Source organism: Piliocolobus tephrosceles, chromosome 16 (genome assembly GCF_002776525.5).
Source record: "Piliocolobus tephrosceles isolate RC106 chromosome 16, ASM277652v3, whole genome shotgun sequence".
NCBI lineage: Eukaryota > Metazoa > Chordata > Mammalia > Primates > Cercopithecidae > Piliocolobus > Piliocolobus tephrosceles.
The window spans coordinates 11,755,460-11,768,561 of NC_045449.1; the positions used below are offsets into that span (position 1 = coordinate 11,755,460).

General features: G+C 40.2%; 1 protein-coding gene across 1 annotated transcript in view; it reads left to right on the top strand.

The window, feature by feature from the left end:
• DNAH9 (dynein axonemal heavy chain 9) overlaps window positions 1-13,102 on the top strand; it is a 376,206-nt gene that overhangs the window by 225,219 nt on the left and 137,885 nt on the right. Inside the window, exons 46-48 of the mRNA XM_026456281.1 lie at window positions 8,409-8,551; window positions 8,927-9,088; window positions 9,289-9,522. Coding sequence (XP_026312066.1) covers window positions 8,409-8,551; window positions 8,927-9,088; window positions 9,289-9,522 — 539 coding nt within the window. The remainder of the gene's footprint in view (window positions 1-8,408; window positions 8,552-8,926; window positions 9,089-9,288; window positions 9,523-13,102) is intronic.

Below are 13,102 nucleotides of genomic sequence, written 5' to 3' on the forward strand. Positions count from 1 at the left end.
CCAGCCTGGGCAACACGGCAAAACCCGATCTCTATGAAAAGTACAAAGAGTATTGGGGCTTAATGGAGAGCACCTCAGGTCCCAGTAACTCGGGAGGCTAAGGTGGGAAGATCACTTGTGCCCAGGAGGTCGAGGCTGCAATGAGTTGTGACTGTGCCATTGAACCCTAGCCCAGGTGACAGAGCAAGACCATGTCTCAAAACAAAGAAAAAAAAAAAGAAAGAAAGAAAAAAACCACTATAATTTTTTTTTATTAGTTCCCAACTGGTTGCAGAATGAATTCCAAGCTTCTTTGTCTGGTTTCCTTCCTTCCTTGCTAGTCTCACTTCCCACATTGTGATCTAGTGATTCCTAATTCCTTAAGGTAACATGTTGTGCTACTTCCTGACATCATTAATTACTTAGGCTGTTCCTTTTGAACCTCAAGTCCTTCTTTGTCTGGATTAACTTCCACCCACAGTAGAATACTTACCTTGGGTGTTCCCTCTCTAGAAAATCTAGAGACAGATCCACTGTCGGTCTTAGGAACGAGTTTCCCCATGTTCCTACAGCACTCAATAGCTGCACGTACCACCACTGTATTGAAACAAGATTGTAAATGTATGAAAGGTAGAGACCATTGAGTTTGTTGTTGATTAATTTACATTATTAAACAATCCAGAAATACAAAAAAAAAAAAAAAAAGAAGAAGGATTAAACGCCTACTTCCCAGTTTAGGAAATAAAATAACACTGATGTAACTATTGTTTCATGTGTCCGTGTGAAGAGATCACCAAACAGACTTTGTGTGAGCAACATGGCTGTTTATTTCACCTGGGTGCAGGTGGGCTGAGTCCGAAAAAGGAGTCAGCAAAGGGTGGTGGAATTATCATTAGTTCTTATAGGTTTGGGAATAGGCGGTGGAGTTTTGGGGGCAGGAGGTGGATCTCACAAAGTACGTTCTGAAGGGTGGGGAGAATTACAAAGAACCTTCTTAAGGGTGGGGGAAATTACAAAGTACATTGATCAGTTAGGGTGGAGCAGAAACAGATCACAATGGTGGATTGTCATCAGTTTAGGCTACTTTCACTTCTGTGGATCTTCAGTTGCTTTAGGCCATCTGAAAGTATACGTGCAGGTCACTAAGGATATGATGGCTTAGCTTGGGTTCAGAGGCCTGACAGCGCTGTGCAGAGTCTGGTTTCTCATCATTTATATTGTCAGCTCTTAAGACATCTCCCGGCCCATAATTGACATTCAGGAGGTACTTCTTTAAGTAAAGTAGGTAACAGCATGAGAATGATGTGCCATCTCATATGTTAAATATTACTATTGGACAGTTGCTTTGGAAAGTTTTCCAGCAGTGAAGAGAGAGGGACAGGGTACTAAAATAGCCTCCACCCTCCCTTGCTTTTTCTCCTTTAAGAATAGGGAAATGTTTTTTTAAACTATCAGGCCTAGATAGGGTCGAAGTCCTTACACCAGTGTGAAGTGGGGAATCTAACCCTTAGCTTCACCCTTTTTATCGCCAAGGTCCAACTAACTAATCCATGTTAAATGATCAGGATCTCTTTCCTGAAAAGCAGTTGGGGTCTTTAAGGAGTCCCGTACTAACATACAGAAGATGGTGATTAGTCTGGCTTCCAAAATATTAGAATATTTCAATACTATTTCTAATTCCAAGTACGCATGAAGCCTGAAACTACTTGGAGTTAGAAATAGTGTTTCCCAACTTTAGGTCTCAGGAGGAAACTTCTCAAATATTTAAATAGCCTCTGCCCCTGTTCACATCACAGAATCCCCTCTGGCAGTTCAGTTTCCTGCTTTCAGCATGACTACCTACATCACAAAACAAGTGATGAGAATATTGTCAAGAGGCATTATAGGAACAAATGTGAAAATGCAAATTTTTGTTCCCAATTCAGAGATGTTTTTCCCCAGATATTCCATCCGATGGTCTTCTTCTTAAAGGTTCTAGGGATCTTGTGACAAATACCACCATCATATGGCATGGAAAATGTCTCTAAGTGGCCCAGGTGCTTTCAACATCTTGGAATGAAGAGTATTAATAAACCAGGGTCAGCAAATTTCTTCTATAAAGTGTCAGGAAGTAAACATTTTAGGCTTTGCAGATCACACAGTCTCTGTCACAAGCCCTCAGCTCTGTCTTTGTAGGGCAAAAATAGCCATAGATAATGTCAGGCATCTGAGCCCAAGCTAAGCCATCATATCCCCTGTGACCTGCACGTATACATCCAGATGGCCCAAAGAAACTGAAGAGCCACCAAACAAGTGAAAATAGTCTTAACTGATGACAATCCACCGTTGTGATTTGTTTCTGCCCCACCCTTACAAAGATCAATGTGCTTTGTAATCTTCCCCACCCTTAAGAAGGTTTTTTAGAATCTCCCCCACCCTTAAGAAGGTTCTTTGTAATTCTCCCTACCCTTGAGAATGTACTTTGAGAGATCCACCCCCTGCCCCAAAAACGTTGCTCTTAATTCCACCGCCTATCCAAAAACCTATAAGAACTAATGATAATCCCATCACCCTTTGCTGACTCTCTTTTCGGACTCAGCCCGCCTGCACCCAGGTGAAATAAACAGCCTTGTTGCTCACACAAAGCCTGTTTGGTGGGCTTTTCACACGGACACGCATGCGACAGATAATACCTAATGATCCTGGCTATGGTCAATTAAAGCTTATTTATGAACAGTAAAAATTGAACTTCACATAATTTCCACATTCCATTAAATATTATTATTTAAACTTTCAACATATGCTAAATATCATTTTATTTTTTTACCTGTTTTCTTTCACTCCTATTTTTATCAGAAGAGGCTGAAATGAGTCATTCTATTAGTAAGATCTTGACTTTGACAAATTATAGTATGGGAATTTTATATGCATGCCATTAACTATCTCAAAGAATAGAAATTAAATAAGTTGGTACAATTAAGGGAAATAGTAAATGATCACTTTCATGATAATTCATTTTTTTATTTCAACCTTTTAAATGATTAAAGCTAATTAGTATGAAACTCTTAGTAGACTCCTAATTGGTTTAGTGCTGTCAAACCATGAAGGCCATAATTTGTTGGAAAGTTGGCTTGAGTTTCCTCCAGATACAGTCGTTCAAGAAAGTACAGCAGCTTCAATGACTGATACAATCACAATTACTCACACTCTTGATTATTACTGATCATTTGCCAGACCACTCACTTTGAGCACCTCACCAAAGTCCTTAAGAAAGTGGATGGGCAGGGAACGGTGGCTCACACCTATAATCCCAGCACTTTGGGAGGCCGACGCAGGCAGATCGCAAGGTCAGGAGATCAAGACCATCCTGGCCAACGTGGTGAAACCCCATCTCTACTAAAAATACAAAAATTAGCTGGGCATGGTGGCGTGCGCCTGTAGTAGTTGGGACTCCAGCTACTTGGGAGGCTGAGGCAGGAGAATTGCTTGAACCTGGGAGGTGGAGGTTGCAGTGAGCCAAGATCACTCCAGCCTGGTGACAGAGCAAGATTCTGTCTTTAAAAAAAAAAAGAAAAAGAAAAAAGAAGATGGGATGTAAGATGGTCCCAATGACTTCTTTCATTGCTAACACTCCAGTGATGCTAACATTTCTGTCAGTTACAGAAGAAGGAAAAAGCATGTGTGAACAGCTTTAAAAAAAAATTTTTACAAAAGCATCATGTTGGTGAAAAATAGACCACATTAAAGAAGAGCTTGTATATGATTCCAGTCCCAGATAACTTCAACAGCTACCTAAAGACTTGTTCTAGAAATGGGAACATTTTGCTTTTCTGATACCCATTGCTTTTCTGGAGTGAACCACATTCACCTTGACATCATATCCAGTGTTTGCAACTTTTTAGCTATAGTATTTCCTTCATTCTTACCTCCCCCAGTCTCATCCTTTTCATTGAGAAAACTGATGTCATTTAGTTTGGACCTCACAGCTACTTTATACCTCACAATCTGTCTCCATTATTATTATTATTATTATTATTATTATTATTATTATTATTATTATTTTGCAGTTTTCTCTTTTCCTCCAGTATTACCATTCCTCCTTTCCAAGGCCAACTTTTCGTCTGAGCTAGGAGCCCACCCCTAGTTCCTAATTCAGAATTTTTCTCTATTCCATCTTTTCTTTCAATTTCTGACTCTCTCTCTTCTCCACTTTCAAACATAGCCCATTATCTCCATCCTGAACGTTTTTAAATTAATTTTCTTTTACTTGAAGTGACAGCCAAACAACAATCCTAGAACCTTCCCCAGACAAAATTCTCAAAAGAATAAAATTTACGGTTTTCACATTTTCCCGTTGTGTTTTTTTATATTTCCTATTTCCTTACAAAATAATTTGGACATTCTAAAAACAATATAACAAACACTTGTGTAATTATGAATAATGATGCAAAATAGAAAATTTTATTGTGCATCTGCAAGGGTTTCTTTCCAAAAGGTGTCCAATACCTAGATTACTAGTTTATCTGATGTGTACATTTCAACTTTACCAAAAAGTGCCAAATTGCTCTCCATAGTAGTCATACACTTATCTCTGGCCAGTAGTGCATGAACACCTGTTTCTGTCTAACCTCACCAATATTTGGCTTAGCTGACATATTAATTTTTGCCACTTAGCATGAAATTAAATCCTATTATTTTCTTTTCCCTTTTCACTGGTGACACTGAGCATCATTTCAAGCATTTATTGGCTGTTACTGCTTCTCTTCTTCTTTTTTTTTTTTTTTTTTTTTTGTTTTTTTTTTTTGTTTTGTTTTTTTTTGATACGGAGTTTCTGTCTTGTTGCTCAGGCTGGAGTGCAATGGCGCGATCTTGGCTCACTGCAACTTCTGCCTCCCAGGTTCAAGTGATTCTCCTGCTTCAGCCTCTGAGTAGCTGGGATTACAGGCATGCACCACCTTGCTTGGCTAATTTTTTGTATTTTTAGTAGAGACTGGATTTCTCCATGTTGGTCAGGCTGGTCTCGAACTCCCGACCTCAGATGATCCACCTGCCTCGGCCTCCCAAAGTGCTGGGATTACAGGCCTGAGCCACCGCGCCTGGCCTTACTGCTTCTCTTCTATGTGTTGCCTATTTATACAGTTTGCACTTTGGATCTTTTGCTTTTTGTCTTTTTCTTATGAATTTCAGACATTCGTTACATATTTTTGATATTTAGATTTTTTTGTTCATTATATGGACTGTAAATCTATTTTGGAAGTCTATATCTGACATTTGTTGTGCCAATTAAGTTTTAATATTGTAATCGTCTTTTTTCTGTGCTTTTTGTGCTCTGTTTCACAAATGTTGTTTTATCCCAATGCCATGAAAATAATTGCCTGTGGTTTTTTAATTATCACTGTTTTACTTTTCATATGTATGTCTTTATTCACCTGGAAATTACTTTTATCTAGTAATTTAATTATATTTTTATATCAATATTGAATTGTCTTAACATAACTTATTAATTAGTCCAGCCCTTGTCTGCCTCCTGATTTTTTTTTTTTTTTTTTTTTTTTTTGAGACAGAGTCTCTCTCTGTAGCCCAGCCTGGAGTGCAGTGGCGCAATCTTGGCTCACTGCAACCTCCGCCTCCTGGGTTCAAGCGATTCTCCTGCCTCAGCCTCCTGAGTAGCTGAGACTACAGGCGCCTACCACCATGACCAGCTAATTTTTGCGTTTTTAGTAGAGACAGGGTTTCACTATATTGGCCAAGCTGGTCTGGAACTCCTGACCTCGTGATCTGCCTGCCTTGGCCTCCCAAAGTCCCTGCCTCCTGATTTTTCATATCAATTTCCTGTTTATATCTGGATCCATTTCTAGGTGTTTTACTCATTGTTCTATTTATTCACCCCAGTGTCAATTTCACATTGTTTTAACTAAGATAGCTTCATAAGGAGACTTGATTTCCAGTGGAACAAATCACTCTTTCTGGTTCTTTATCAACAATGCCATTTTTCATCCTTTGCTTTTCCATATCAGTTTTAGGAAATATTTGTCAGAATTAAGAAAGAAACCCATTTGATTTCTTATTGAAATTGCATTTTTGGGAAAGCGGTGATACCTCATCATCCCTCCATGAATTCAGTATTTCTCTCCATTTATTTCTGGTTTCATTTATTCCCTTCAATAGTATGCTGTAGCTTTCACATGAAGATCTAGCTCGTCCCTTTGTATATTTATTACTTACCTGCTTTGTGAGGGGTGTTTTTGGTGTTTTAATTGATAACTTTTCAATTAACAATTTGTTTTTGCTGGGTACAAAATGTGATTTAATTTCCAGTATTAATTTTCTCTCCAACAAGCTTGTTGTTAAATGCTCTTACGAGTTCCGGTTGTTTACGTGAATATTCTCTTAGATTTTCTAAGTAGAAAATTATATTTTGAACAGTAACAGTTTTATTACATCCTTAACTATCCTTATACATTTTATTTTATTTTTTTCTTCACGTTTTGCACAGTTTGGAGTCTCCTATATAATGACGACTAGAAAATACCATAGCAGTCATATTTGTCATATTCTTGATTTGAAAGAAAATATTTTATTTTATGATTAGGTATGTTTGCTGTAGGTTTGGGGGTGATATCTATTATTAAAGAGAAAACTCATTTATTCCTAGTTTGCTAGCAGTTTTTAGAAACCTTACGCATCCATTTCAATGTCATATTGTTTTACTCTATTAATCAATTAATGTAGTAAATTATTTTCATAGTTTTTTTCTAGTATTTCTCCTTACATTTCCAGGACAGGGTTTACACTTGATCATCATATACTAATTTATACATATTTAGTTGGGATTTTTAAAATTGTTATTCATCAGGGAGATTAAGCATATAATTTTACTTTCACATACTGCATCATTAATGCAGTGTTTTCATTTAACTTTCAGATTTTTGCCAATCTGTTAAAAAATAATAATAATAGTAAGGTGTAGTTTTAATATACATTTTCATTACGAGTGAGATTGACTGTCCTTGTTCATTAACCTCATTTGTACAAACAAAATGTAACTATGTGTAGTTTTGATGTATATTTCTGTTATTATGAGCGAGGTGAAGCATCTATTAATATATTCAACAGAAATTGTTATTTCCTTCACCGTGAACTTTCTTTTCATATCCTTCACCCCATCTATCTATTGAATTATTGATTTTTTTCTTTATTTGTGGAGAATTTCTTTACATATTAAGATTAACCATTTTACTATAACATGTTTTCTTAGTTTGTTCTTTGTGTTTTGCTCTCATTGCTATACTTTGCCTGTGATATTTTTGTCATGAAATATTTTTATTTTTCTGCAGTCAGATTGGTCAATTTTTATGCATTCATGAAATTTATTTTTATTTTAACATAGGTTGATTCAGATAGAGTTAGAAAATCCTTCCCCACTCAGAGATTATTTCTCCCATTTTTTCTCTTATTTTCCTGCCTTTTTTTAGTTAAATCATTGATCCAGTTGGCATTTACTCTAGTGTGCTTTATAAGATCAAGATCTGGCCAAGCGCGGTGGCTCACGCCTGTAATCCCAGCACTTTGGGAGGCTGAGGCCAGTGGAGCACCTGAGGTCGGGAGTTCGAGGCCAAGCCTGACTAACATGGTAAAATCCCGTCTCTACTAAAAATACAAAAAAATTAGCCGGGCATGGTGGCGCACGCCTGTAATCCCAGCTATTCAGGAGGCCGAGGCAGGAGAATCACTTGAACCTGTGAGGCGGAGGTTGCAGTAAGTCGAGATCGCACCACTGCACTCCAGCCTGGGCAACACGAGCGAAACTCTATCTCAAAAAAAAAAAAGAAAATCAAGATCTAACCATAATTTTTTCAGATCCCGGTTTTCCTAATGCAGTACCATATATTGAATAGTTCATCTTTTCCCCGTCGATTTAAGGCGTGCTGCCTATCATGTACTAAATTCCATAAAGCCATTCTGCTTTCTCCTCATTTTCTCTCATAAACAGTGATAGCTTGCTCTTGTTAAATATATGGACCTATCTGTATGTTTGTTATGGCCCTTTTTGCCGGGGGTCTTATAGCTATTTTTGATCGTATTAGCCATGTTTCCTGCTAAATATTAAATTCCTGGAGGGTACCATACCAAAAGAGTAAAAAATACAGTAGTTAGGGAAACAAATGCTTTGAGCAGAAGAAGAGAAGACAGTTGAAGGCTCTTGTGCTACCAACTATCTACCCCAGGACAAGAGGGTACCCTACCCTCTGTTCCAATCATTAACATACTCGTTCTTCTGCCCTGGGTTTGGAGTAGACATGGTGACTGTCCAGCTTCACCAGCAAGAGAGTTGGTACATGGCCTAAAAACCACTGACCTGTGTCCCAAGGCAGGATGACTTCCCATGTCTGATTGCATCATTTAGCGAGATGCCAAGGCTGCCTATCTGTGCTCTGTTTTTTTCCCAGGGGAGATCCCAGATCTGTACTCTGATGATGAAGTCGAAAACATCATAAGCAATGTGAGGAATGAAGTCAAGAGCCAGGGTCTGGTTGATAACAGAGAGAACTGTTGGAAGTTCTTTATAGATCGGGTCCAGCGACAGCTGAAGGTAAAGAGCATTTACTGACAGGGGCAGGCAGAGACCCGAGATGATTCATGGGAGCTTCCACTGATATTTCAGGCATAGCTGTTCTTATTGATTATCTAGAGTGGGTGGTGAGTGTGCGGCACCCTTCTCAGCCTGAGCACAGTTGCCAGGACACCCTTCTCATCTGCTTTAAGGGCAGCAGCATCCCTTGTGGATCATGCAGTCTCAGCATTTTTGATCTGTTGGCTGGTGAGGCTGGCTAGCATTTACAGATATTGTCTCTGTTGGATGTGCTTCCCAATCTTCCGGGAGCTAGAGAACCCAAGGCCATATCTGCCTCTCTGTGAGTATTTCTCTGATGCCTTCCTGGTTCTCCCCACCCTTCTGACTTCTCAGGTGACTCTCTGTTTCTCCCCTGTGGGGAACAAGCTAAGAGTCCGCAGCAGGAAGTTCCCAGCCATTGTGAACTGCACAGCCATCCACTGGTTCCACGAGTGGCCTCAGCAAGCATTGGAGTCTGTCAGCCTCCGTTTCTTGCAGAACACAGAGGGCATTGAGGTAAGAGGGAAAAGGAGACACTCCTAAAGGTCCTTCCCAGATGAGGGTACAACCAACTCCATGTCCAGGATGTCAGGGTTAAAGATCAAGCTTGGAGCATAGGTTTACACATGGTGGAGGAATGGGTGGGGTGAGGGGTGAGCAGTTGCCTCTAATCTTCAACAGGAGATAATCTTTTCATTTCTTGCTCTTGGTTTTAGCCCACAGTAAAGCAGTCGATTAGCAAGTTCATGGCCTTTGTCCACACAAGTGTCAACCAAACATCCCAGTCTTATCTGAGCAATGAGAAGCGCTACAACTACACAACTCCCAAGTCCTTTCTGGAGTTCATCAGACTCTACCAGAGCTTGTTGCACAGGCACAGAAAAGAGCTCAAGTACAAGACAGACCGGCTAGAGAACGGGCTGCTGAAGCTGCACAGCACCTCCGCCCAGGTGAGCAATGTCCCACTCCCTCCACCTGCAGGGGACTTGGAGCCGAAGCAGCCCTTTCCAGTGAACTGGAGGGATCACAATCAAGATCTGAAAAATATTTATGGTTTTCCAGGGACTCCCATGTCATCAGTATCTATTATGTTCTCACGTATTGCTTTCATCCCTTTTTTCTCTACATTGTAGGAGAGCTCTTCAAGTTTATTCTTATCCATAGTAACAGTATCCTTACCACTAGAAACAGTCCAAAAATTCAGGCTGAGTTCCCCAGCAGAAGTGCATATCCCCCACTCAGGTCTGATCCACCCCCTCTCATTGCTGCTGGAATCCCCTGAAGCACCTCTTCCCTCTTCCTCTTTGCAATTTCTTCCTTGTCCTCTCCAGTTCACTTCCCTTCCATCCTCAAAACCATAAGAAATGAATGGTGAAAGGAAATGGGAAATGGCTGCAGGGTTATACCATTTTTGTTTGTTTTGTCTTACTCCGTTATTTGTCAAAGAGCCATTGGAACCTCAGTTTTTAAAAAAATCCTGTCTCATTTCATGCATCTCTAAGTAGTTATCTATCTCTGAGTAGTTGGCCATTGAAAGAAGGTGCCTTTCAGCCGGGTGCGGTGGCTAATGCCAGTAATCCTAGCTTTGTGGGAGGCCGAGGCAGGCGGATCATGAGGTCAAAAGATTGAGACCATCCTGGCCAACATGATGAAACCCCATCTCTACTAAAAATACAAAAATTATCTGGGCATGGTGGCAGGCCCCTGTAGTTCCAGCTACTCAGGAGGCTGAGACAGGAGAATCACTTGAACCCAGGAGGCAGAGACTGCAGTAAGCCAAGATCATGCCACTGCACTCCAGCCTGGGTGACAGAGTGAGACTCTGTCGAAAGAGAGAGAGAGAGAGAAAGAAAGAGAAAGAAAGGGAGGGAGGAAGGGAGGGAGGGAGGAAGGAAGGAAGGAAGGAAGGAAGGAAGGAAGGAAGGAAGGAAGGAAGGAAGGAAGGAGGTTGGTCCCTGTCATCCTGTCCTTGTTGTTTTTCTGTTTACTCCTCCAAATGGAACAGGTTTCTTTCAGTCAATTTGCTCATCTTCCCTTGGGAGTTGGGGCCAACTCTTGCAGCTGCTTCACCTCTGCTCACGCCCATCAAATACTGCCTCCTCAATGACCCCTTTCTATTTTCTCTTCTCCAGCAGCAGAGCCAGCCTCTCATTAAGGTGGTGAAATTTCATGAATTTGCACAATTAAACTGAAATCGTGATCCACCTAATTCTTGGACATCACGTGTTCCTGTAGTTATCTGAGCCTTTCATTTAGCCTTTGGAATTGTTCTATTGAACTTTCTCCTTTTGGCTTGTCCTTTAGCCCCTCTTCAGTTTCTTGATTCAGAAGTATTAAATGTACCTAAAGGATTTAAGTTCATTTAGTGGGATGCAGTGAGCCCTCGCAATCTATACACATAGTCTTTCTTCTGCTCAGGAAATGGTCCTTCTGTGATATGGTTTCACTCGTCAGATCTGGTCTCTCCTCTGGGAGCAATAGTCAGTTGGATGGGGTCCCCATGCCCTGTATCTATTACGTTCTCATGTGTTGCTTTCATGCCGTTGGCTTTTTTTCTCTACACTGTAGGAGAGCTTTTCAAGTTCACCCTCACCAATACTAATTTAATAGAAGCAGAAGCAATGAAGACTTTGCAATGAAGACTTTAATTATGCCGTTGAATTTTTAATTTCCTAACAACCCTTTTACATTTTATCCTTTTCTTTTTTCAGTGCATCCTATTGCTTTTTTATTTCGGCCTGTTTTTCTGATACAGTTTCACAGAAACTATCCTATTGATAATGCCAAACAGGTTCCTCCATGTTTTTCCTAGGTCTGGTAATGGATCATTTTCAGTTTTGTCTTATTCTCCTTCCCCTTCCCCTTCTCCTTCTCCTTCTCCTTCTTCTTCTTTTTCCATGCTATTCCATTCTTTGCTCTGTAGTTTTATATAGACCTTTTTTTCTTCTTTATTTACCTTCAGGCAACGTGAGATCAGTTCAAACTCAATGTTTGCCAAAAATGCCATGTGCAAATTATCTGTGATGCCCCTGTCTTTCCCTTTGTATGATGATGAAAACCCCTTCTTAGGATTCCAGTTCAGGGCAGAGTAAGCTACACAGATCCCAGTCTAGGTCCTAGGAGTTTACTTTTGCTATAGAAAGGTAATGTCTTTTCTCCTGATCACTTTCTGTTTGTTTCAATCTCTGAATCTGTAGCAAAGTGCATAGAATACAATCTCAGAATGCAGTACTACCAGATTTTTAAAAACATCTTCCACCTCCCCATTGTCCTTCCTCTCTTCACCACCTATCATGCCCTCACAACATTCTCCACCAGCCCTGTTCTCCCTCCTATCTGTTTATCCTCTGGGAATTGCTGGCCCATCTGTGTGAAGAATGGTTGCCAGGAAGTAAGGGATAGGAAGAGTACTTTGATCCTCTCATGGGGCAGAACCCAGTATTCTATTTTGTACGGAGCCTTGGTCTTTGAGCAGAGACTGTAGAATGCACAGTTTCTGTGTTACTGTTTTAGGTGATCTCTGTTTAACAAGGAGATGCCTGTCTATACCATTCAGTGACTCCAGCTCTAGCTTCACACAGTGGAGAATCCTCCCAAGTCCTGGTCTTGCCGGGAGCCAGTACAGGTTCTTGTCTTTGCCCCACAAAAGAATTTGAAAGCAAGACCAAAGTGATAGTATGTAAGCTTTATGCACACACTCAAGAGAGGAATGCCGGCATGCTAAGAAGAACAAGCCACGCCCAACATGGAGGGCTCACATACTATATGGAAAAGCGTAATGATGGCACAAAATATTCTATAATAAGGGAAGAGTTTTCTGGGAAATAGGCATGCAATTCCCTGAATCAGGACTTTTCTTGACTAAATATGGTTAATCTGGAACTATCATAGTGTCAGGTGCATGATGGGAGTGGGAGGTTTCCCCATGGAAATTTTATGGCAATAGGGACATAAGCCAAGGGTTGACAGCTGGTCAGGTTTTTGGCCATCTTGGATTTAACCAGTTTCAGCTGATTTATTCTTTGTTACATTCTTTTCTGTGCCTAGAGCAGGATGTGTGCAATCTGTCTTTATTGTTAAGCCTGTTGTAACAGTTCCTTTCTACTAGGGGGTGGGTCTTTGTGCTAACCTGTTTGGCCTCGTTTGCATTGCCTTTGGTTGCCTGCAAGTAATCATGCCGATTCCCTGCTAACTGCCTGCCTCATTGGCATCAGATTCAGCATCTGAAACCATCAACAATGACCTTCTTACGTTATATTCTCTACTTCAATGAATGATACTTCTATCTATCCAGTTCCCTAGGCCAGAAGCTGGGGGGTAATTTTAGACTCTTCCCTTTCCTCAGTTCCCACATTTAAAAATTAATAAATTCTCTATGTTTTCTAAATATCTCTCAATTCTGTCCTCTTAAGTCCTTCTTTCTTTCTTTCTTTCTTTCTTTCTTTCTTTCTTTCTTTCTTTCTTTCTTTCTTTCTTTCTTTCTTTTCTTTTCTTTTCTTTTCTTTTTCTCTCTCTTTTTCTTTCTTTCTT